We start from the raw sequence: 22,487 nt of genomic DNA on the forward strand, positions 1-22,487 counted from the left end.
TTCGATCGAGCTTAAGTAGATATCGAAATCCCGCGGAAATTAATTAGAATATTATCGAGCGTTTTTTATTTAATCCGCTAGTTTATATTCGCGGTTAATCGCGTTCTTTAGGAGGGATAAGGCCTATGTCTTAAACTATTCGAAGTCTTCGAGCGCTACGTCTCGCTATACTTACGTCGGTATCTCGCTCGTATAGCGTTTCTATAATACTCTCGCTTTTAGTTTTATATAACGGATAGCGTATAGGATCCGTTTTTATATCGATTTAAACTTCTTAAAGGCGCTAAGGTATATAAGGCCGAGATCCTTTAGTTATTCTTCGAATTTCCTAAAGCTAAAGTCCCTTTAGAAGATAAGGGTTTCTTTTATTTTAAAATCGGGGCCCTAGCTATCGTTTAACGAATTAATATCGCTTCGATAGCGCCTACCTTTACCCGGGCGTTTATTAAAGTTATTATAAACCTCGTTCTTTAGTTCCTTAAGGCGTTACTAGGCTTCCTTAAGAGCTTCTAATTAACGAATCTTCTCTTTAACCTTTTAAAGGTTCTCTTATAGGATATTTAGTTTAGTACGGGAGCTATTACTCGCTTCGCCTTCGTAGGTATCGCCCTTCTATCGGCGAAGTCGTTCGTTCCGGGAACTATTACGAATTACCCGCGATTCGCTTCCTACGGACTCGTTACCGCTTCCTTCTATAATACGGGCTATCTTTATTAAATAACTTTTAAAGAAGTACTTAAATTATAATAAAATCCTTAAGCTAGGTAATAAGTATATCCCCGTAGTAACGTAAATAAGTACTTACCTTTTAAAAGGATAAGAAGGCGAATACCTAGCGATAAACAGTCGCTTATATAGCGAAAAGTAGGATAAGCTAAAACGGTTACCGCTTAGGAGGTACCCTCGTACCGGTATAAGTATCATAATACCTTGTACCCTCGTACCTATCGCGTACCTTCCTATCGCTCCCTTATACGAGGTAAGCGATAAGAAGGTACCTAGAGAGGCTAAAATAGCACTAGAAACGTCTAAAAATAAGGTATCGTAAACGGAGGACTATATCGAGGTTATAACGCCGGAATTAAAGGGTTTTAATTAATTTTAGTAATATAAATGGCTTTAATTATTAACGTAATAGTTACTAGGTAATACTTAATTTAGGTAGCCCGTGGAGGGGTAGCTCGTAAAGCGGTAACCTAACTTAATCAGACGGGGCAGCTAAAGAGGCAAAATAAGGAGGTATTATCCCTTCCCCGGACCTCGTTAAGGCTAGCAATCCCTCCTACACCCAGCGCGGTAAGGGCCCTTGGCGATCATGGTATTAGCATCTCTATATTTAATATTGGGTCGATCTTTTTCCCGAGTTCAGTAACGTCGACCACACCATATTAATAGCCTTACGTCTATACCACAATTTGCGAAGCTTTCTCCCAATGCATTTCCTCGACCTGCTCGGGTTCTTTTCCGCCAATATCGTGCCAGCAGCTGCACTCAGTGGAGTTAGTCTTTTAAATGTGCTACTCCCTCGGTCGCCACACCGGCGGTGGTCATGTTGCTCGATTCCCGGAGACGTATCCTAGCTGAACCAGAGCAGTTAGCGTACGCTTAACGAGACCGTCGACGGGCGGCTCGTTGCAACCGTCCCCTTTGCCGCCCCTTGCCACAACTTCTATGTCGATGATGGAAACACCAGCGTACGATCCTTCGATTGAGGCCAATGTGACGCGCTGCGTAACGTCTGGTTCTTTCCTAAAACCCATCTGACATTGCCGTCTTCGCCCATGGCCTACCCATACCCTCACGACAGCTGCAATCCCTTGCTAGAACCCCATTCTCCCTGCACTCTTGACTATCATGCCGTCTTTTCGATCAACGCCACGGGCCTGTCCGACATCCAAGCCCGTATTCGCTTCCCTCGTAAGCATAACTTCCGCTTGGCCATTCGCAACACAGGCCACGACTACCTCGGAAAGTCTCCCGGAGCTCACTCGCTTTTCCTGTGGACCAAGCACCTGAAGTCTTTCTCCTTTCTTGAGAAATACAAAGGCCTGAAGTATATAGGGCCTGCAATCAAGATGGGTGCTGGCATGGGAGGAATTGAGGCCTACTGGTTCGCCAATTTCTCATGGCCTCTTGGTAGTGGGAGGCAATTGCCCGACCGTTAGCTTAGCTAGGGGTGAGTATTAACCTGAGGGTCATGGCATGGATAGCCGCTCATCCGCCTCCCTTTCTCTTCAATGACACCACCATCTCGAAAAGCGCCACTGGAGGTGTGTCCCCGTAGTGTGAGGATAAAGAAACTAACGATGCTATACCGCAGCTATAAGTTAGGTTACCGCTTACCCTCGGCGGCGGCCATGGCCCGTTTTCGTTGAAGTATGGTTTAGCTGCTGAGCAGGTCCTCTAATTCGAGGTGATGACGGGGACTGGCCAACTCTTGACCGCAAGTGCCACGGAGAATCCAGACCTCTTCTGGGCCCTGCGCGGAGGTGGTGGCGGCACGTTCGGAGTCGTTGTACCTATCTATGACTGTCAAAGCCGTCCCCGATAACCACTTCTCGACGGCGTACATCACTGCCCCAGACAACGGGACTAACACGAAGTCTATATATTTTGCACTCATGAAATTTCTTGGAGCACTACCGGGCATTGTGATCGCTGTCGTTTCGGCTATGTGGGTAGCAGCTCCGTTCGGCTCCATGCTCATGCCAGCCTTCGGGCCTGGACTGCGACAAGACGATATCGACAAGCTACTCCGCTGCACACTGGAAAGGATGGATAATCTTGGGCTCGAAGACCAGTACCCCTACTCGGAGTTTCCCACCTTCCTATCTGCCGATAATTCGTTAACGTCGAGCTGGAACGTCTCAGACTACAACATCGGTGGCCGCTTGACTGATAACCTCGACGGTCTGGTGTTGGCTATTGATCCATCGCGTCCCAAACCATCATATCTGGCGTTTCCTGCAACTTTGAGAACTCGGTCTCATTGGTTTCTGACGTTGCCGTCAACCCATATTTCCGCGAGACCCTTTTTAGCGCTGTTGTTGGCACCCCGATCGACTACAACGGCCTGGCGAGCAACCAGGCGGCCCAGGACAAACTAACAAATGATCTCCTTCCGCTACTTGCAAAGTTGACCCCGAAAGGCGCCGCATACTTGAATGAAGCAGACTTTCAGCAACCTGACTTCAAGTGGGCCTTTTACGGTGATCACTACGAAAAGCTTTTCGTTATCAAGCAGAAATATGACTCCCATGACATCCCCTATACCAAGACTGCCGTTGGTGGTGATAGGCGGATGTAGGATGCGGATGGAAGGCTGTGTAAAGTACAACTGAATTAAACGTACTCTACGCGGGAACTCGGGGTGCGTCTTATCAACTGTAAGCCGGACACGGACTTTGCCTTCGCTGGGGGAGTTTATAGTGTTGGATAAGCTTGTGTCTTCTAAGCGTGCTAACCCCCTATACGTGTATACACTCTTAGTAACGGATGTCGATACCTAGGTGTCCGTAGTACAGTATTCTGGTAAAATGGAGAGGGGAATTGATTGGCCTAGTACATTACATTACGGACACAGTTCCAAGTAGGTATGACATGCACGCTAAGACTCGTTGATTCGAGTTTGATCTACCGGAGATAGACTGAAACTCTCTCAACGTACTCTGTTTTGCTGGGGGAATGTAGACGCTGCTACTGGCGTGTAACAGGTACATGGCGTGGCACATCGTGGTGGTGACCGCAAGTGTATTGCTATTAGCGAGCAATAATTCGCCATTTTCTTCTATAATACCGCATAGACTGTGATTTTAGTTGGTTTTACCCGCTGGCCTCTTTACCCTATGTCATCTGCGCCTTTGCAAGTTTCTATACGTACGCATACATTCCCTGCCTCGCATGATCCGATTCCGAGGCCGGTGTCGACGACACCTCCCAGGCCGTAGTAATGCGGATTTGGTTGGGTTCGACGGCACCTGAGAGGTTGCGTTTTTCTACGATAACAATATCAGTCTAAGGACCTTTAGTATCTGGCTTGCCATAACGTTCAATTGCAGCTAATAATAGGACACGCCCCAAGAAGAAAGAGATGAGGGGGGGATACAAATGATCACCAAAAACCACGACCACTTACCAACTACACTTACTTCCGGTCCACTAGGCTTAGGAGACACCGGAGATCGACGGCTGTCGGTCGAGTTATCGGTAGACTTCCTAAGCTTACGCCATATGCGGGATGAAGAACGGTATATTTCCCGTAGAGCCGGCGCCATTACTGGCAGACTTGCGTTGATTATACCAAGGAGCGGCATAGCGGCGCTGAAAATTTGCATGAGCACTGGACTTGATATGTCCCCCGAATCGTTGAGATTCAGTATAAAGCGTATCCGTATCGAGGTGAAAGCTATGATTCTTTGGTCTGATGCGTGAGAACTCTTGCCAGAATAGATCGCGTGTAAAAAAGGGGGGAGTGACTTACAGAAATCCCATTCCGAAAATTGCTGTCAACGCCACTTTTTTGGCTGTGGGGAGCTTTAGCCTCCATAAAACCGGCATAGGAAGCATTATGACTAGGATCTCTATCGCCAGGTCTATGGTGCCCAAAGTGAGCAGTATTGAGCTGTTGTTGTCGCAGCGAAATAAGAGGCCATCCGGGCGCCAGCCACCCCTGGGTGGACATAACACGACTACCTCAACCAAAGCACCGATACAGAAAGCGGCGCAGAGTGCGGCAGTGGCATAGACGATACGAATGAACATAGGTTGGCGAAAGATGGTAATATAAAAGTGTAGAACAGAGAGTTTGATAAGAGTGACAAGAAGAATCCAGAAGATATCCATAGCGTAAGAAAGCTAATATTCACTCTCGACATTGTATTGGGTTAGCAATATGTAACATGTCTCTCGTCTGGGGGATTATTTAATGGGGTATTACCCGCCAAATGCGTATCATAATACCTGGTCCCCCGATTGTTAAAATCTTGTCTATGTTGAGTCCAACTCCATATTTGATGAATAAGACGGACTGTAGGGCATATGGTGGTAGGAAGATGATCTGCAAGAATAAAGATGTTAGCAAGGCCGATATTATCTGTCAGCTTACAATCAATTTTTCGTAAATAGACATACTAATGAGAAAAGTATCAACCAGTCATTTAATCGCAAAGATGTCTTCTGCAGCCGTCGAGACCATAATCTAAGCCCAGTCGCTACGAAACACAGGAAGAGAAAAATAGTATCGAAGATGAAGCCAGCCTTCCCAAGGCCGTTCTGTGGAAACAAATAGGTGAGACTTCCTAGCTGCTGAACCATCGTTGCGATCAATCAAGGCAAGCGAAGCAAGAATAGCGAGAGCTCATAGCTTAAATCCATAGTAATAATGTCACAATTTATCCTCGGGGCGCGGGAGAACGAGAAAAGAGCAACTATGGGAAAGATTTCCGGTCGCCCTAATGGATTTCTAAGAAACACAGCGAAGGGGAGGAGATGAAATAATAGACAAGCTAGCTACCCCGTAGGCCTGCGCCGTAATAATTCTCGCATTTACAATATGAGACTGTGGGCGTTTCGCCGAAAGAGACATACGCCGGGTCGACGCTTGCCAATAGCCAACAGGGCCAAGCGTCCGAAGACAGACACATTCCAAAGGTCTGAAAGAGAGTCGGCAATCGAGAGTTCTTTCAGAGAGACACGATTTAACTAAATTATCTGCCCATTCCGATGCGGAGTCCCACCAACAAAGAAGGGTCATAATACAGAGTGGTGGCTATTTACTACCCGTTCGGAACAGACCGGGCCGGGTAGAGATGGTTAGGATAATCAAGAGTTAAGTTGCAAAGTATTATGGGTGTATTACCGCTCTAGCGGCCAATAATCATTTTCTAAACACGAGGTCATCTCTGAGGACTTCCGCCCCCAAGTACTCATACTTGTGATGGAAGGTCAACCTAGCAGTCTTATGAGACGAATGGTTACAGAAAAGGGAACACAAAGGAGAGATGAAGTGAAATCGAGAAGTATGATGCCTGCCCGTAGCAGACCACGATCCGAAACGACGAATACGGATCAGATTATCGGTGCATATCTTTCGCAGTGGTGTGGAGTGTCCCTAGGATTCGATGTAGAAATGCACCCAGAACAACAGTAATGTTAGCTTGATCCGGAGGGGACAGCCAGGCTATCTAGTGAGAACACCCCCTAGGGAATGGCCGACAATATTCATGATATCAAGAGCACTGTGTACCCCTCCGGGAATTAAGCCGAATTTAGGTGATTTACACAGCATTAGAGGTATAGACAATTGAAAAATCGAGCCCGCTTACTAGGTCGCGTGCAGTCGACGGATGTGAAGTGATGTATATATTAGATTTCTCTCTTTTCATAGGATGAATCGTCCCCGTGGCAAACGGCAGAACCCTTAAGAAATGCACACAGGTGCAGTAATACCACCCTCCGCTTCGTCGAGTGTGCACTCTTTGTCCCCTAAGACTGATCAACATCGAGGAATTCCGGTACTTGCGATAAGGCGCTAATAGTCATATTTCCGCCCGAGATTCTTTGTCTAGGTGTGGCGACTGTGTCACTATATACCCGGAACCGGAATCTTCCAAATGGCATCTAGGTCTTGATGCGTCGGCCAAGCGATGTCAAGAAAGCTGCTAGATTGACGGTAACTGAGACGTTACCGGAACCCTGTGGGCAGTGGGAAAGCAGACAGGAAAGCCGCATCTTGGATATTATCAGGGGGGCTGACTCAATGAGACGTTGGCGGTTTTTTGGACGCCGTAGCACACGTCCCGCGGTATCAACCTCCTCACCTCGCCGATCATCACCTACACTCCGGACGGGCTATTTCTCGACAAGAGAGCGGCACAGCTCGGTGAGGACCTCCGCCGCACTTTGTACGAAGTTGGTAACCTGCACAAGCTGCAGGCTTATCACATGAACTACGCGTCTGGGAACGAGATGGCGCAGAATTGGCACGGCTACGAGGTATGGCGCCAGGACCACCTGCGAGAAACACGATTTATGTGCCCTTGTCGCGTAGTATAATGGGGGTATGCAGGCATAGGCATCCCAATCATGAAGCCCGAAGGCCAGACTCCCAGGAACAACAATGAGTAGCATTATAAGAAAAGGGTGATGCATTGGTCTAATATAATAGGACATGTAGGGTTGTGACTAGTAATGACTCCCGTGAGCTGACCTTGTTAATGACGAACGACTGGTATTTGGGTATCTTACAAGCCTCTACAAACAGCTAAATTGTGCTAATACTAGTGAGCCTTGCGGTCCTCCTGTGAGGAATATTAAGGACAGCTTGACTAGATGAGACGCACCGGTAGCCTCAGTGAAAAAAAAAGGGGGTGTCAACCGTCATGTTTCTCGACAACCTTCCTCCCTCCTTATATCCCGACAAGTCCTACCACTGTCACCGAGTCATGTCTAATATTCGTTCGTCCCATGCAAAGTTTTCTTTGCCAATCGACTCTTCGGTCCAGATGCTCGCCGGATAGACTAGCGATGCTGGTAGGTTGGGGCATGTATCCATTTTGGCGAATGCAACCTCAGCAGACCGGTTGGAGTGAGCGACATGTCCGCCGGGGTCCGTTGATCGAGAGCCGAATCCGTCTTTCCTATTACAGGCGGACCATTCCGTGAAACGTTTCCGAATAACAAACTGCACAGTGGGGAGGCAAGCGGCCATGACGCCGACGCCGCACTCAACAGTGGCCCAATATGCACTACCAGTTGCTCCAACTAATTTCGTAATTCTGGTAAGACTCCGCATCAGGAGGTGGGCGCTTTCTGTACTTACTGATGTTGTCATAAGTGATATTATTCCCTCCTACGAGATTCCCCGCAGTCATCACAAACCGGATCAGGGACGCAAAAAAAGACCTGCCCTCTATTAGCATGATTCGCCTCTCCGGGGTCGCGGGACTCACCCTCCACCGAGGAGGAATACCGAACTGACGGCGATTTTCCTGCTCCTGGACAAATTTAACCGCAGGACTAACGGAATAGGGATGGATATTATTGCGATATCTGTAATTATGTCGATGATGCAGAGGGTGAAATATCGGGGGTGAGTCCTTATGCAGTGCGTCGTGTACTCGTCGTCGGAGCTCCATATAAACCAAAATCTGTGGCCGCATTCGAACAGCACCGACAAGTAAAGCGCCGCCGTCCATACGGCCTCGAAGATAATGAGCCCAGTGAGGAGTTTGCTGACGAAGGACTTCTTCTCGATGGCAAATACTCGCATATAGAAGAACAGGAAGCTCGCCTTAATACACCCCAGCGCCAAGACGAACATTTGAGCGTATGCCCATTCGATCTGGTCGCGTAGTTAGATATCCGTCCGTGTCTTGCCGATGCTGATGCGTACCTGAGACTTTATGATTAACTGTGTCGTATGGAGCCCAGAAACCCTTCCCGTATAGCCAGGTGGTATCTGAGTAGGATATGCCAAAGCCCCCGTATAAACGCCATAAAGTTGGGTGATACCGAGGCCGACCGTTAAAAGCTGCAATGCCGCGGTCAGTGCTAAGTGCTACGACACGGCCCTCGGGTCCTTACTGTTGCCAGTACGATCAGCCAGTCGTCCGCCTTGAGGGGCTGCTTCTGGACCTTGCGCGCCCAAAACCGCAGGCTGACGAAAATGATGCTGATGACGGGGAAGGCGACCGCCACGGACACAACGTGGGCGGGATGGTCGAAATACAACCTCTGATTGCGCATGTTGGAGAACGTGATGTTTCCGTTAGAGCGGGGACATGAATACTGTTGATGAGCAAGTCGGCATGTTCAACAGTGCTTCTAGTACGAGGGCTAAAATGTAAAATCGTGAAGTTTGATATAGTTACAAAAGCTGCTGCTGCGCTCCTGTCCCAAGGTGCCGATCCGAGACGCTAGAGGAAGATACGTAGTTTAAAACTGACGAGGGTACACGACGAGACAGTCTAAGAGATATCACTACCATGGATGTGTTACGGAGAATCGGTTGGCTGTCTGAGACAAATCGGGCTGACATATATCTATATAGTTCGTGGGATAAGTACACCTCGCGGGGGGTAGGACTCGGGGGGGGTCTGGTAAGGTGCCCAACACGTCAAGACCCTGACCCCAACCATCGGTAAGTGCTCTCATTGGTAGGGGAATGAGTTGTATTCCTATGTTCCCCTATCCGAAGCTAACTTCCGGGCTCCACTACCCTCCCCCCCGGGACCGGCCAAGACCCTTAATGTCTCTTATGTCTTAGACGTAGCCGAGTTCCCGCCTATTATGTCATTCAACTTGACAGGGAGGCAAAGACAAAGATATCGACAAAGGGTTTGGTTAGTTACTCTTCTCTCTGTGTTGACGTATGCTAAAAATTATGACGGCCGTCCTTCTCCGACTCCCAATCCCCAGTCTCGCCCACCCCCGGCCTGACGTGGTTTGATCCCATCATACGAGAACGGCTCCCGACAATCTGGGACTGTGTAAGCTGGTAACGGGCGCTCGGAAGAGGCCACTAATGTCTTCCAACGTGGTGGGAGATGGGTTCCAAAGTCTTCACCTTTTTTCCCGTCGGCTTCCCGCCAGATGCTCTTATCCAGCATGCCGAGCAACACGGTCGTCCTATGTACCTATTGTTAACGACATGTTATACAGTCCCCACACCAGTTACAACCACGGGAGCGGCTCGCCGCCCGAACTCTAGTTAGTGTTTTTCCAAGTCCGCCCATGTTGTCGGGTGTATAGTAGCAGCTCAGAAAGAGTGCAATATTAGACCGCCGAATCATGTTTCTTGGGAGATTACAGGGGCATGATCGAACGTGCATGCTATGGAGGGAGTTAATGCCATCGATAGACGACTTCCCAGTGGAATCGACCTTACTACTATCGCGATGATCTTAGTTGCTCTGACGTGCTCTGTGTGAGGTGACTGGGAGATAGGGGTTCGGACATTAGCGGGTTGACCACATCCACCCCTGCGCTATCTCCGGTGGGCTAGGTCCGCGACGCCACGCTGTAGGCCACGCGTTTTTCTGCACCGCCACAAATCGCGGTAGGTTAGCACGGAGGGAAGCCTGTTCGAATTCTCCATCTTCATCTATCCAATTTGGCGGATAACGAGGGACCGGAAATGCTACTATCCTATTCCATATTTATCATTCCGGTCCAAATTTCATGTTGAAGGTACTAAGGTAGGATGTCGAGGTTCATGTCACCTGCTCCATGACCGGTCCCTCTCCCTGCTATTCATCCTAACATTGTACTGGACCGCGTACCGATCGACTTGCATCATTCCTTTTCGAATGGGAGCGTACAATCGTAACAAGGAGCAGGAAAGCAGAGACTGTCTTGCCGGGCCTCCCGTAGCTATTAAACGCTTACGATGGAACAACGCCAGAAGCGCCACTGTTGGGAGTGTCGCCGCCGGTGTCTGGTCTGTGATTTCGCACTACCCGGTTACAAACGATGTTCTTCGTCCGGCGTCGAATGTCCAGGGTACGGCAATGTAAAACCTACGAGATTCAAATGGCTCGCGCCCGGGAGAGTCAACTCCCGAAGTCGGAGGCAAAAGGGGGCCTCGCTTGGCAATGTCGGGGAAGATGACGGCGGGAGGAGGATTGGTGCCGCGACGCCTCAAGCCTTCGCGATGATAAATACCCGCTTACGTGTCCCAAGATTCGTAACGAAGACCAGATCCTGCGTTCTAATCCAGGCCGCAGGGTACTGCAAGTAGCTACCTGACCAGGATCCTTACAGGGCGATGGGCTGACGCGAATGGGGTGTTAGTTAACTCTTGTATCTACCGAGATCTGATCCCACTGCACGAGCTCGGGCAGAACCCTCACATATACCCGATCACAGCCAAACTCATGCAGGCCGCAACGATATGTCCCGATTACCTGGCTTATGGCATGGTCTGTATGACCTTAAGCCACAGGATTAACCAAACGAGGAGCGATCCAAACGTAAAGGTCTTAACGGAGAGGTTCTTTTCGTACTGGGGCCTCGCTCTACGCTCTCTCAACGAGCACCTTGGCTCGGAAGATACGCGTACGGGCGACATGGTCATTGCCGGAATGTTGACGCTATTGTTCGTTGACGTAAGTATACCTGCTCTAGGTGAATGGGTGTAAGGCGCCGTATTGAACTCTCTCGGTAGATCCAACAAGGCGTTTCGCTCAGCTGGCGGTGCCATCTAGACGGACTTCACAAGTTAATCATGTTACGGGGCGGCCTCTGTGCGCTGGCTGAATCCAAAAGTTTAGAGCCCCTGCTGCTTTGCTTCTGGTTGTATTACGTGGTTCTGGCCAAAAGCCTTCTACGAGTTTGAGGGAGCACACACTGACTTGTGCAGTGTTGCAGTAATAGGGAACACGACGTGTCCTGCACCAGACCTTTCCATGACCGGATGGCAACTCGATATGGTGGAATTCGTATTAGAGAAACCCGAGACGGTCGTCTCCCTTCTCCTGATTTGCCCTTCGCCCTTATTTGTCGAGATCATCAGAATCAACCACCTCCGGGCACGAGCTACGAGATGTGATACCGCCACCGTAGCCAAGCAGCTCACGCAAGAAGCTTATGAGATACTAGGACGCGTGTGTGGCTTTTCGCCAGATCGATGGGCCGACTCTAAGCTGATATCGAGAAAAGAATGGTTGCTAATCGGCAACGTGTACCAAGCAACTATAGCATTATACTGCCTCTTATCCCTACAAAGCCTATCAGTTCTTCCCAACACGCCAACAGCCAGGGCCCTTTGCGCCACCCACGGCCAGGCCTTTCATGAGCTGCTACACACCGGTCTCTCATCGCTGAAAATGAGGCGATTCCTGATCTGGCCACTGACCGTGCTAGGCGTGGAGGCCATTCATAGCGGTGCGGCGGTGCAAGCTTTCATAGCGAAGCAGCTGTCGGGGATGAGCCACGATGTCGGCGTGCACGCGCCACTAGCGGCGAGACGTGTCCTCGAGTTATTTTGGGGATCGGGCGAGACGTGTTGGGACGCTTGCTTCGATAGGCTCTACTCTTTCACGACACAGATCGCTGTCGATACTAGCCGCTTATATTCCACAGCCGCGTGAGGCTGTACTAATCAAAGAAAGTAGCAATTGGCATTTCGAAGTATCAGCATATGAAGTTTCTGATAGACGGCCATGACCGAGCTCCGACTACCCATTTCCCAATGTCGAAGCTGCCACGATGTTGTATATGCAGGGGATCGAGTGCGCATCACTCGCGCATCGCATACGAGGCTTGATATGGCGCGTGTGGACACACACTGGTGTTTATCCGAGTGCGTCTTACGAAATAATCTACTATGCTACCTCGGTGCGCTTAATGAAGAGGACGACGATGGCTTCCAGGCCTCGGATAATTTTGGTGAGGTAAGTTAAGCTGGATACCCCTCTATGGGCCACCCCTTCACGGACCGGGCTTTTTGTATGTTTACATGCAAACGACTTTCCCCATGAACGTAGGCCCACGTCAAGATAACGCGGCCGTCGCAGTCCGGCGTAAGAAGGACTCGTCATAAGCACCAACATCCATCCTAAACGTGGTTCTTAAAATGGCTTCCGCGCAGTGCACACAACCCGCGGAACGCAGAGGGCCGCGCCGGCTATTGACTCCTCGTGCGCCTCCTCGATGAGCCGGAAGTACTTAGCGGCCGTCTCCGACTCGCCTAGCGTGGCCATGCACTCGGCGACCTCTTCTACACCAAGGAGATTCGCCCCGCTGACGGCGCGGGCGAGGTCGGGCCGGTCGCCGAAGGACTCGATCGTCGCATCCTGAAACCCTTCCTCACCCAGGAAACGAGCAAGCTGAGTGCCCCAGTTGTGACGCCGCGCTCGCAACCATGCGGCGAGCTGGTCTAGTGCCGGCGTGGCCAGGCCCGGGTCGGTCTTGTCGACGCGCGTGTGTTCGAGGGCAGCCTCGTCCCACTGCACGTAGCCGCCAGGCTTGAGCAGGCGCCACAGGTTGCGCGCGATGGGCCGCGGGTCGCCGGCCTCGACGACGAACAGGAGCAGCCGCGTGTGCACGAAGTCGTAGCCGCCAGCCATGTCGTCGGGCACCGCGCCGAGCACGTCCCAGCGCCGCAGCTGCGCGTTGGCCGGCAGCCAGGCCGCCGGCGGTGCCGTCCCTAGGTTCAGGTCGAGCCCGTCGCAGCGCGCCTCAGGCCGCTGCCGCGACACCGCCCCCAGCCACAGGCCCGTCCCCGACGCCACCTCGGCGATGGCGGCGGCGCGCGGCAGCGCCGCCGCGACCGTCGGCTGGATGTTGAACCCGAGCGTGTCCTGCCACAGGTAGAACTGCAGGTTCAGGCGGCTGGCCGCCGCGTGTCGCCGCTTGCGGTTGCGGTCCAGGATATACCCCTGGCCGTCGACCCGGTCCCAGTCCGCTCGCATTTCCGAGACGTCTTCCGGCATGCTGCGAATAACGACGTGGGTTTATTTGGGCACGGCAGGGCTGAAGAGAAATAAATAGAGGTGCGCCTGCTAACGCGGAGAAATTGCTGTGCGAGTTTTGCGATCGAGGTGCGGTTCCGTGGGCGAAGAAAGTTGGGCCGTCCTCTGTATTTATGTCCACTCTCCTTAGCACAACCCGTGCGGGCTTTTCCGTCGGGATACCTCGTCGGTATCATCTGTGAAAAGGCAAGAGTATAAGCCACGGCCGACTTCTGTGCTCTACGTCCTCTGGGGTTTATCTCAAGATCGCAGAGTCGTCTTTCTCTACTAACGTCGACTAGCATTGTTAGACAACAACGCCCGAAGTCGGTCCTCACGACCAATGGCTGTCCTATAACTTGCTTCTTCACTAGGGGGACCTAAACATAAATCACAAGCCATCGTCACCTCGAGCGATCAAGGAACATTTCCCTACGACCGATCATAGTAAGGCGCACGCGTTCTCATGTTCTAGAAACGCCACGTCCAGCAGCGTCGGCATATGGCTTGCTGTGTCTACGCACCGTGCTTAATTTCCACCCGATCGCGGTGAATTATGCTGCTTGCTCGGATCGACCGGTAATAGAGCGGGAAAGTGCCCAATATAGCCTTTTGTCCTGTGCGGAGGCACAGTTGGCTTAAGATTTGAGGTATCTCAACGCGAGGTAAGCATGTGTAACTAGAGACATCTAAGAGCGGGCGTACACGACGGGTTTGAAGGTAACATGACACAGTTTCGTGGTGGTAGTTGGTTGTCATCTGTACATATGGTTTAAGCAGGGGCATAAGGGAAATTGGTGAGTCAGAGAGCGGGATGTAAAGACGTAAATGAACACATCAATATCCACACTAGGAGATATGTTGGGGAGTAGGTTGAAAGAGTCAAAAATGTTCATCCCGGAAAAGAAATACGCACGTTAACCAGCTACCCGCCGGTGCCCGCTCTCCGTCGCATACTCCACGTTACACCCACTTTTTGGCCCGTCGGCTTCTCCCAGATTACCGAGCTGGCGCCCGCCACCCAGACCCGATGGCTCAGTCGACGCACGCCCCTTGGCCCCTGGCTAAGTGATGATGCCTAGCTGCTGGCGACGTGACGCCCACGACGATCACAGACTGGGGGGGTATGGGAGGGAGCTGCAAGGGCTAAGCGATTGACGGTCCTCCGTGTCGGGGGAACCAGCGCGTGGGAAAGCATAGAGACTCCCATGGGACGATCTGGCGCCGAGAAGAGGGAAGATATGACGCCTAGTGAGTTAATATGGACGGTAGTGCTGAGCCTAAAAGATGCCGTTTGCCAGCGTTGCGTTAATCGGCCTAGCGCCGTTCCTGGCCGCAGGATATTATCGCAAAGGCGGGAATCATCACACGGGAGCGGGGTGGTGTTGGCCGGGGCGCTGGTATTATCGTAACTCTATGAAGCGATATTGACCCTGCGCATGGATCTCGAGTCGGCTTAAATTCATCTGATAACAGGCTTAGTATACTAGAAGTGAAATACGTTATCGCACTAAGACATGTTATCCAACGTAAGCAGGTGTTATGCGATTGGAACACGGGATGTTGTCGACTGCTACGTGAAACCGCGACTTGGATTTGCCCCGATGCCAGTCATAAAGCGAGGCGCACTGATGAACACGGTCGAGATATCGGTGGTTATACCCTGAGGCCGGATATTTGGTGTCTAAAATCCAGGCAACTCGCATAGGAACTTTTTATATTAGCAGAGGTCTTATGCTATGAGACGGTCCTTTTCAACCACTCGGGAGGTCGATAAAGCCGGCAATCCTGCCATGATCACTCAATCGTGCATCGGACGGGTCTTGGCTCGGAATCCACCGCCGGAGCTCCCATTGGTGTGCTCGCAAAGTATGGCATCTGATTGGCTGCCGAGAGGGAGAACTGCCGGAAAAGGCGATAGTACGTCCACGAGGCCTCCGTGGGAGTCCCTAGAGGAGCGGGTCTACCAGCAGAACCACGTGTAAGTAATCTTGACGATCGCACGTCGGATAAAAAGGCCGACACACGCGCCCTCGAATATCTAGCAGGCGCCATCTCTCCAAATTTTCGACGCAAAGCTGGACGCTCATCCATTGTGATAAACGACCTTTACAACCACAGACTCACCCTTCTCTCTGTCGGTCACACTCGCTTCTCGTTGGCCATGGGCGCCTCATTGTCAAGCACTCTGACCCAGATATTCCCCCCGAAACCGGGGTTTCTCGAGACCAATCTGCCTAATCTCGGCGGCAAGGTGAGTCACCCGAGCACACATCCTCTACCCCTCTTCGTAAAACTCGAAGTTAACCTCCTATGCGCCCGCAGGTTTACCTGGTCACGGGGTCCAACACGGGTGTAGGCAAGGAGCTAGCGCGGATGCTGTACTCGAGGAATGCCAAGGTCTGGATCGCGGCGCGCTCGCAGGATAAGGCGTACAAGGCGATGGAGGACATCCGGAAGGCATGCCCGGCCTCGAAGGGAGACCTAGCGTTCCTGCGGCTCGACCTCGCCGACCTAACCAAGATCAAGGCGTCGGCAGACCAGTTTCTGGCGGCGGAGACGAAGCTCGACGTGCTGTTCAACAATGCGGGGGTGCAGAACCCGCTGCCGGGGCCGAGCAAGACACCGCAGGGCTACGAGTACCACCTCGGCGTGAACACGATCGGGACGTTTATGTTGACGAAGTTGCTAACACCGCTGCTCGTGGCGACGGCGCGGAGCGACGCGGGCACGTCCCGCGTCGTGTGGGTGTCGTCGTCGGGGACCGAGTTCGTCGGCGAGAAGTCGGTAGGCATCGACATGAGCAACCTTGACTACCATATCGACAAGCCGTATCTGGTAAAGTATGGCCTTAGTAAGGCGGGCAACTGGCTTCATGGAGTCGAGTTCGCGCGCCGCTACCGCGCCGACGGCGTAATTAGCATCCCCCTTAACCCTGGTAACCTCGCGTCCGACCTCTACCGCGACCAAGGGGGGCTTTTCAAGCTGTTCGTCAAGCTCATTACCTACCCGTCCGTCAACGGCGCCTATACCCTCCTCTACGCCGGCCTGTCGCCCGACATCACCATCGAGAAGACCGGAAGCTGGGGTAAGCCGTCCCTTCTCCGTCCTCCCCGCTTCGTGCCCCGGGGATGGCGCAGGAGCGAGAGCGCTGCTAACCCGGACTAACAATTAATAGTGGTGCCCTTCGGACGTATCCTCCCGATCCGGCAGGACCTTGTGGCGGCGACGAAGACGGTGGAGGAGGGCGGTAACGGGACGGCCGAGAAGTTCTGGGACTGGACGGAAGACCAGATCAAGCCGTACATGTGAGAAGTCGCAAGCTCGGTCAATTTCTCGAGGGGTTGGGCGAATCGTGGGGTTGGCGCTGACGTTAACGAGGGAGAGTAGGAATCAACGAAGAGGTGGAATATAGATGGAGGGTGTACGTTGTTGTGATCGTCTACTGCGCCCTCTTCTCTTACTGATGTCAAGCGTTGCCATGTTGGCCGGCCGGTGGCGTGCGGCCTCCTTGCAGCGAGTTCCAGTCGGTTGCTATTTCCTGTCTGGCAGAAGCGATCAAGAATACCGTTGCATACAGGTAATACCTAAGTACTTGAATGATCTCGGTTTCGTAAACGGAAGCGGGGTTTGGCGGTTTGGTATTTTTGGTGTTGAGTGCACGGCGGAAACGACGTCACGTATATCGGGAGGCAAGGGATCGAAGGAATGCGCCTTTCAAACGCACCTATTATAGGTAAGTAATGGTATCGACACAGGGAATGATAAGTACCTAGACGAAGGAAGCATAGGACCTAAGTACCTACCTACCTATTTTAAGTACCCATGTACATGCTGCGCGATCGGACCCTGAATGCAAACCTGTACCTCCCTATACCTGCCTTAGGTAGGTACTTATTTACCGTTCATTAGCCGAAGCGTGAGCGTATTGCGAATCCGATACCGGTTAGTTTCTACCTTGGGTAGGTGCTCACTTCTTAAGTACCTCCTCTGCCCGTAGCATACCCACCCAGGTACCTCAGGTACGACTCCCTACGACAGGTACGTACCTAGCTACCTAGGTGCCTATGGCCTGATCATGGGTGGTCGCTCGACTCACACCTGCTATTTATAACCTGCCGTTTCATGTTGCATATGTAGGCGAGGTAAGGTACGTGAGGCAGCGAGGCAGGAGCGGGCGGCGACTTGCTGCCGTCATAGCCTCAGATAGGAGATACTGAAGGCAGGTACGTACGTTAGCCCGATCGGGTGGCGGCTTCGTGGCGCTTGGGCCTCTTGTCAAATAAGGACCGGCCGAGAGGAGGAGCGGCTTTGATTGGTGCCCGCGAAATCTACCCTTGGCTCCTTCCCCTTTCCTTGCAGGTCGCATCTTCTTCGTGCCCCACATGGACCCCACTTGCCGTCGCCAGCCACGGCCGGTGCGTGCCATGTTGCCTTGGTCCATCTCGGTGGGCCCACATCCCATCGTCTCACCTAGCTCTCGCTACGCGTCTTCCCCCTCTTCACAGTCCGAATGCCCACCTGCGCTATATCGCCCGCACACCCTCTCCGGAGCCGCCCAGCCTCCAGGACGGCCACGTTTCTTACCTGCAGCTACGCCTCTTCCCGTGTGTCTCGCCGCGTCGTCATCAGGCAGAATGCAAGTCGAGATCGCCTCTCTCCCGTGCGCCCCTTTGCGACCTGCCGACGACATCGCCACGAATTGGTGCCATTCGCTAGTCTATCGGCTATACCTCGACACCGAACTCACCGGCCGCGGAGCCAGAGGGTCTGGCTCTCATTGGCCCGGCTGGTTTCTCCAACCGCCCATATGACCCCGAGTGCAGGCTGATAGGCGGGTTGGGGAGCAAATACCGCGAGAGGCTAGCCAGTCCGTGATCCGCTCGTTCTTGGAAGCGGGGGGATGGGCAAGCAGAGTGCCCCAGGGGGGGGGGGGGAGGGAGAGGACAGGAGGGAAGGGAACACATCGAAGCTCAGGTAGCTCAGGTTCCCACCCTCCGTCATTTGTCATTTGCGGGCCAGCCATAGACGGGGTACCTCTCCCGTCGTCCCCTTCTAGCCTCCCTTGCTGCTCTAGTCTCCCCTTTGTCTCCTCCTCTTCGTTCTTGGAGTGCAAGTTGCATGCCTTCGCCTTTCGCGACTCGTCGACCAATTTCACCCTCGCCGAATATGCGTCGCTGTCTCGGACGCTCGCAAGGGATATCGCCGACGACAGATGACACTCGATTTCCCCTCCGCATGGCACGCAGTTCTCGCGTTCCGCAGGCATCATGTCATGGTCATTGCTCCGTCCAGCGCTAGTCGCTAACCATGCTGCACCTCGTACCACCGAGGGTCTCGTCCGCAGAGCAGCATCGCGTGTCCTAGGTCAGTAGCCTCGCGTGGGGATACGTAGGGAGCTCGAGGTGTCCCAACGTAGAGTCCTCCAGGATATAGGTGCTAAGAGACGCTCGCACATAGACTGGACACCACGACCGGGCGGGGCCTCTGGGGGAAATCAACGACGGTGCAACAGCACACGTGTGAAGCAACCCACCATCTTACCGGCCTTGCCGAAAAGTACGCTTGACCATAGTGGCGCTGCCTTGAACAGAATCATTCCCGTGGCTGCGTACTCGACCGTCGTAGAGTCGTCTTCTACACCCTACTCAGATCTTACCGTCGGCGTCCCTCGCGAGACGTACGACAACGAGCGTCGTGTGGCTATCTCGCCCCAGAATGTTGCGCTTTTAAAGAAGAAGGGCTTCGGGAGGATCCTCATAGAGCGTGGTGCCGGCGCGCGAGCCGACTTTCTGGACGAGGCTTACGACAAGGCCGGCGCCACCCTAGTCAATAGGGATGAGGTCTGGAGTAAAGCCGATATCCTGCTGAAGGTCCGCGGGCCTAGTTCGAAGGAAACCAAGCAGTTGAAAGAAGGCGCGACAGTTATCTCGTTTCTCCAGCCGGCGCAAAACAAGGATCTCGTAGAACAGCTCGCCGCCCGTAAGACCACATCTTTTGCCATGGACATGATCCCGCGCATCTCTCGCGCGCAGGTATTCGACGCTCTTAGTTCAATGGCGAATATCGCCGGCTATAAGGCAGTGCTAGAAGCGTCTAACAACTTTGGCCGTTTCTTGACTGGCCAGGTCACCGCGGCGGGTAAGATTCCGCCTTGCAAGGTCCTCGTTATCGGTGCTGGGGTGGCCGGCTTGAGCGCGATCGCAACTGCGCGCAGAATGGGCGCTATCGTCCGCGGCTTTGACACGCGCGCGGCCGCAAGAGAGCAGGTGCAATCTCTCGGCGCTGAGTTTATCGAGGTTGACATTCAAGAGGACGGTTCCGGAGCGGGCGGTTATGCGAAAGAAATGTCGCCCGAGTTCATCGCCGCCGAGATGAAGCTATTTACCGAACAGGCGCGGGATGTCGACATCATAATCACCACGGCACTGATCCCTGGCAGACGTGCGCCCACCCTGATCACCAAGGCTATGGTCGAGGTCATGAAGCCCGGCTCAGTCGTCGTCGACTTAGCTGCCGAAGCAGGAGGCAATTGCGAGGTAACCCAAGCTGGGAAACTTGTGACACACAACGACGTGAAAATCATCGGTGAGTCTTGAGGCGTTACCTATGTATTTCGCGAGGATGTGGAGGTGCTTACCTTGCCTATGTATAGGTTACACGGATTTGCCGTCTAGACTTCCCACGCAGTCGTCCACCTTATACTCGAATAATATTGTAAAATTCCTTCTCTCGATGGCACCCAAGGACAAGGCATTCGGTATTGATCTCAACGACGAGGTGGTTCGAGGCGCAATCGTTACGCACAACGGAAAGATCCTCCCTCCTGCGCCCCGGCCCGTTCCACCACCCGCACCAACCTCTAAAGCGGCGACCAAGGTCGAGGAACAGGCCGTCGCACTGACACCGTTTCAGAAGACATCGCGAGAAGTAGCTGCTGTTACTGCCGGGATGGGCACTGTTCTGGCACTTGGGAAGCTCACCGGGCCTATCTTTATGGGGAACGCTTTCACTTTCGGTTTGGCTTCCTTGATCGGGTACCGCGTGGTTTGGGGTGTCACCCCGGCTCTCCATTCTCCCCTGATGAGCGTCACCAATGCCATATCTGGTGTGTAATCGCCCCGTTTTCGAGGCTCGTCCAGAGATACTAATGCATCGTAGGGATGGTTGGCATTGGTGGTTTGTTCATTCTGGGTGGTGGCTACGTCCCCGAGACCTTTCCCCAAGCCCTGGGTGCCGCCTCTGTGCTTCTGGCTTTCGTGAACGTGTCGGGCGGGTTTGTGATAACTAAGAGAATGCTTGACATGTTTAAGCGTAAGAGACGCGCTATACCTACGTACTAGAGAGCCACCGGCGACTAACTTTGCATAGGTCCCACGGATCCGCCGGAGTATCCGTGGCTGTATGCGATTCCTGGGGTGGTATTTGGAGGTGGCTACCTGGCGGCCGCAGCGACCGGTGCCGCAGGACTCGTCCAGGCTGGCTACATGGTTAGCTCAATCCTCTGCATCAGCTCGCTGTCAGGTTTGGCGTCTCAGGCCACGGCGAGGATGGGCAACTTGCTCGGGATCCTCGGTGTCAGCTCCGGCGTTCTCGCTTCTCTACTGGCTGTTGGATTTACCCCTGAGGTGTTGACGCAATTCGGCGCCCTAGCTACTATCGGAAGTATCCTCGGGTTCCTTATCGGGAAGCGCATTACGCCAACAGATCTCCCTCAGACGGTCGCGGCGCTACACTCTGTTGTCGGTCTAGCTGCAGTATTGACTAGTATTGGCAGCGTGATGGGCGACCTCTCAGACATCACAACACTACACCTCGTTACAGCCTACCTCGGCGTCTTAATCGGCGGTATCACATTCACCGGTTCCATCGTTGCGTTCATGAAGCTTGCCGGAAAGATGTCTTCGAGGCCACTAACCCTTCCGGGAAGACACCTCATCAACTCTGGCATGCTCGCCGCTAATATCGGGACGATGGGGGCCTTTGTCACCATGGCTCCCGGTTCGCCCATGATCGCCGCTGCGGCGCTCAGCGCCAATACCATCCTCTCATTTGCTAAGGGATACACTACGACGGCTGGTATCGGCGGAGCGGACATGCCAGTTGTGATCACCGTGCTCAATGCCTATAGTGGCTTTGCTCTGGTCGCCGAGGGTTTCATGTTGGAAAATCCGTTGCTGACTACCGTTGGCGCCCTCATTGGCGTATCTGGCTCGATCCTATCGTATATCATGTGCGTGGCGATGAATCGATCCCTCACTAACGTGCTATTTGGCGGCATATCGGCACCCAAGGCGAGCGACTACAAGATTGAGGGATCGGTAACTCAGACCAACGTCGAGGACACGGCCGAGGCGCTTGTAAACGCAGAGAGCGTCATCATCGTGGTCGGCTACGGCATGGCGGTCGCGAAAGCGCAGTACGCCATTAGCGAGATTACGAGGACGCTCCGCGCGAAAGGGATTAAAGTTCGCTTCGCCATCCATCCCGTCGCGGGCCGCATGCCGGGGCAGTGCAACGTTCTGCTCGCGGAAGCCAGCGTGCCTTATGATATCGTGTTGGAAATGGACGAGATTAACGACGACTTCGGAGACACGGATGTCACGCTCGTCATCGGTGCCAACGATACGGTGAATCCGATTGCCCTGGAGCCCAATAGCCCCATCGCGGGTATGCCCGTCCTTCACGCCTGGAAGAGCAAGCAGGTCGTTGTCATGAAACGGGGCATGGCTAGTGGTTACGGTTAGTACTCAGTCTAAGAAGACTATTCCTTTGCTACGCGAGCTGCGCTAATGCCACATACCAGCGGATGTTCCCAATCCCATGTTCTACATGCCCGGAACGAAGATGCTATTCGGCGACGCCAAAGTTACTTGTGATGGTAAGTCGCTCATATTTACGCCGGTTCTCATGCACTCTCAATCCTAGCAATGACGAGAGCTAACGTGCGACAATAGCCATCAAATCCGCCGTCGAATCCCGGATCTAGAAGATAACCTTCTAGAGTGTTTCTTATCTCTCGTCCCGAAGCATTTT

At 52.9% G+C, this 22,487-nt stretch overlaps 7 protein-coding genes across 7 annotated transcripts; 4 read left to right on the forward strand and 3 right to left on the reverse strand.

Annotated features, from left to right (window-relative positions):
* Positions 1-1,433: 1,433 nt before the first annotated feature.
* On the forward strand, positions 1,434-3,307 carry GGS23DRAFT_607503 (FAD-binding domain-containing protein; the record flags this gene model as incomplete). The annotated part of the gene is made up of 5 exons (XM_051520060.1): positions 1,434-1,551; positions 1,714-2,160; positions 2,328-2,398; positions 2,511-2,915; positions 2,978-3,307. The coding sequence occupies 5 exons, from the start codon at positions 1,434-1,436 to the stop codon at positions 3,305-3,307; spliced, it is 1,371 nt and encodes a 456-aa protein (XP_051368151.1).
* A 417-nt stretch (positions 3,308-3,724) lies between these two features.
* Positions 3,725-5,485, reverse strand: GGS23DRAFT_585424 (uncharacterized protein). The gene is made up of 5 exons (XM_051517379.1): positions 5,131-5,485; positions 4,937-5,056; positions 4,481-4,854; positions 4,136-4,413; positions 3,725-3,995 (listed from the first exon to the last, which is right to left on the reverse strand). Exons 1-5 carry the CDS (start codon positions 5,311-5,313, stop codon positions 3,871-3,873), a joined length of 1,080 nt encoding a protein of 359 aa, XP_051368152.1. The 5' UTR covers positions 5,314-5,485; the 3' UTR covers positions 3,725-3,870.
* A 1,680-nt stretch (positions 5,486-7,165) lies between these two features.
* Positions 7,166-8,982, reverse strand: GGS23DRAFT_585427 (uncharacterized protein). Its single transcript, XM_051517380.1, has 5 exons — positions 8,584-8,982; positions 8,393-8,530; positions 7,950-8,341; positions 7,820-7,902; positions 7,166-7,761 (listed from the first exon to the last, which is right to left on the reverse strand). The coding sequence occupies exons 1-5, from the start codon at positions 8,743-8,745 to the stop codon at positions 7,433-7,435; spliced, it is 1,104 nt and encodes a 367-aa protein (XP_051368153.1). The 5' UTR covers positions 8,746-8,982; the 3' UTR covers positions 7,166-7,432.
* A 1,405-nt stretch (positions 8,983-10,387) lies between these two features.
* Positions 10,388-12,485, forward strand: GGS23DRAFT_616087 (fungal-specific transcription factor domain-containing protein; the record flags this gene model as incomplete). Its single annotated transcript, XM_051520763.1, has 4 exons — positions 10,388-10,730; positions 10,792-11,105; positions 11,165-11,295; positions 11,360-12,485. 4 exons carry the CDS (start codon positions 10,388-10,390, stop codon positions 12,087-12,089), a joined length of 1,518 nt encoding a protein of 505 aa, XP_051368154.1. The 3' UTR covers positions 12,090-12,485.
* Positions 12,330-13,915, reverse strand: GGS23DRAFT_318066 (uncharacterized protein). Its single transcript, XM_051512860.1, has one exon. It carries the CDS (start codon positions 13,431-13,433, stop codon positions 12,570-12,572), a length of 864 nt encoding a protein of 287 aa, XP_051368155.1. The 5' UTR covers positions 13,434-13,915; the 3' UTR covers positions 12,330-12,569.
* A 1,611-nt stretch (positions 13,916-15,526) lies between these two features.
* Positions 15,527-17,509, forward strand: GGS23DRAFT_317955 (putative short-chain dehydrogenase). The gene is made up of 3 exons (XM_051512859.1): positions 15,527-15,705; positions 15,777-16,539; positions 16,630-17,509. The coding sequence occupies exons 1-3, from the start codon at positions 15,616-15,618 to the stop codon at positions 16,761-16,763; spliced, it is 987 nt and encodes a 328-aa protein (XP_051368156.1). The 5' UTR covers positions 15,527-15,615; the 3' UTR covers positions 16,764-17,509.
* A 1,212-nt stretch (positions 17,510-18,721) lies between these two features.
* Positions 18,722-22,440, forward strand: GGS23DRAFT_600373 (NAD(P) transhydrogenase mitochondrial precursor; the record flags this gene model as incomplete). The annotated part of the gene is made up of 7 exons (XM_051519054.1): positions 18,722-18,818; positions 18,912-20,039; positions 20,107-20,559; positions 20,613-20,765; positions 20,823-22,193; positions 22,258-22,332; positions 22,409-22,440. 7 exons carry the CDS (start codon positions 18,722-18,724, stop codon positions 22,438-22,440), a joined length of 3,309 nt encoding a protein of 1,102 aa, XP_051368157.1.
* Positions 22,441-22,487: the final 47 nt, after the last annotated feature.

The sequence above is a fragment of the Durotheca rogersii genome (assembly GCF_024521655.1).
Source record: "Durotheca rogersii strain YMJ 92031201 chromosome Unknown GGS23scaffold_32, whole genome shotgun sequence".
NCBI classification, from domain to species: Eukaryota; Fungi; Ascomycota; class Sordariomycetes; order Xylariales; family Xylariaceae; genus Durotheca; species Durotheca rogersii.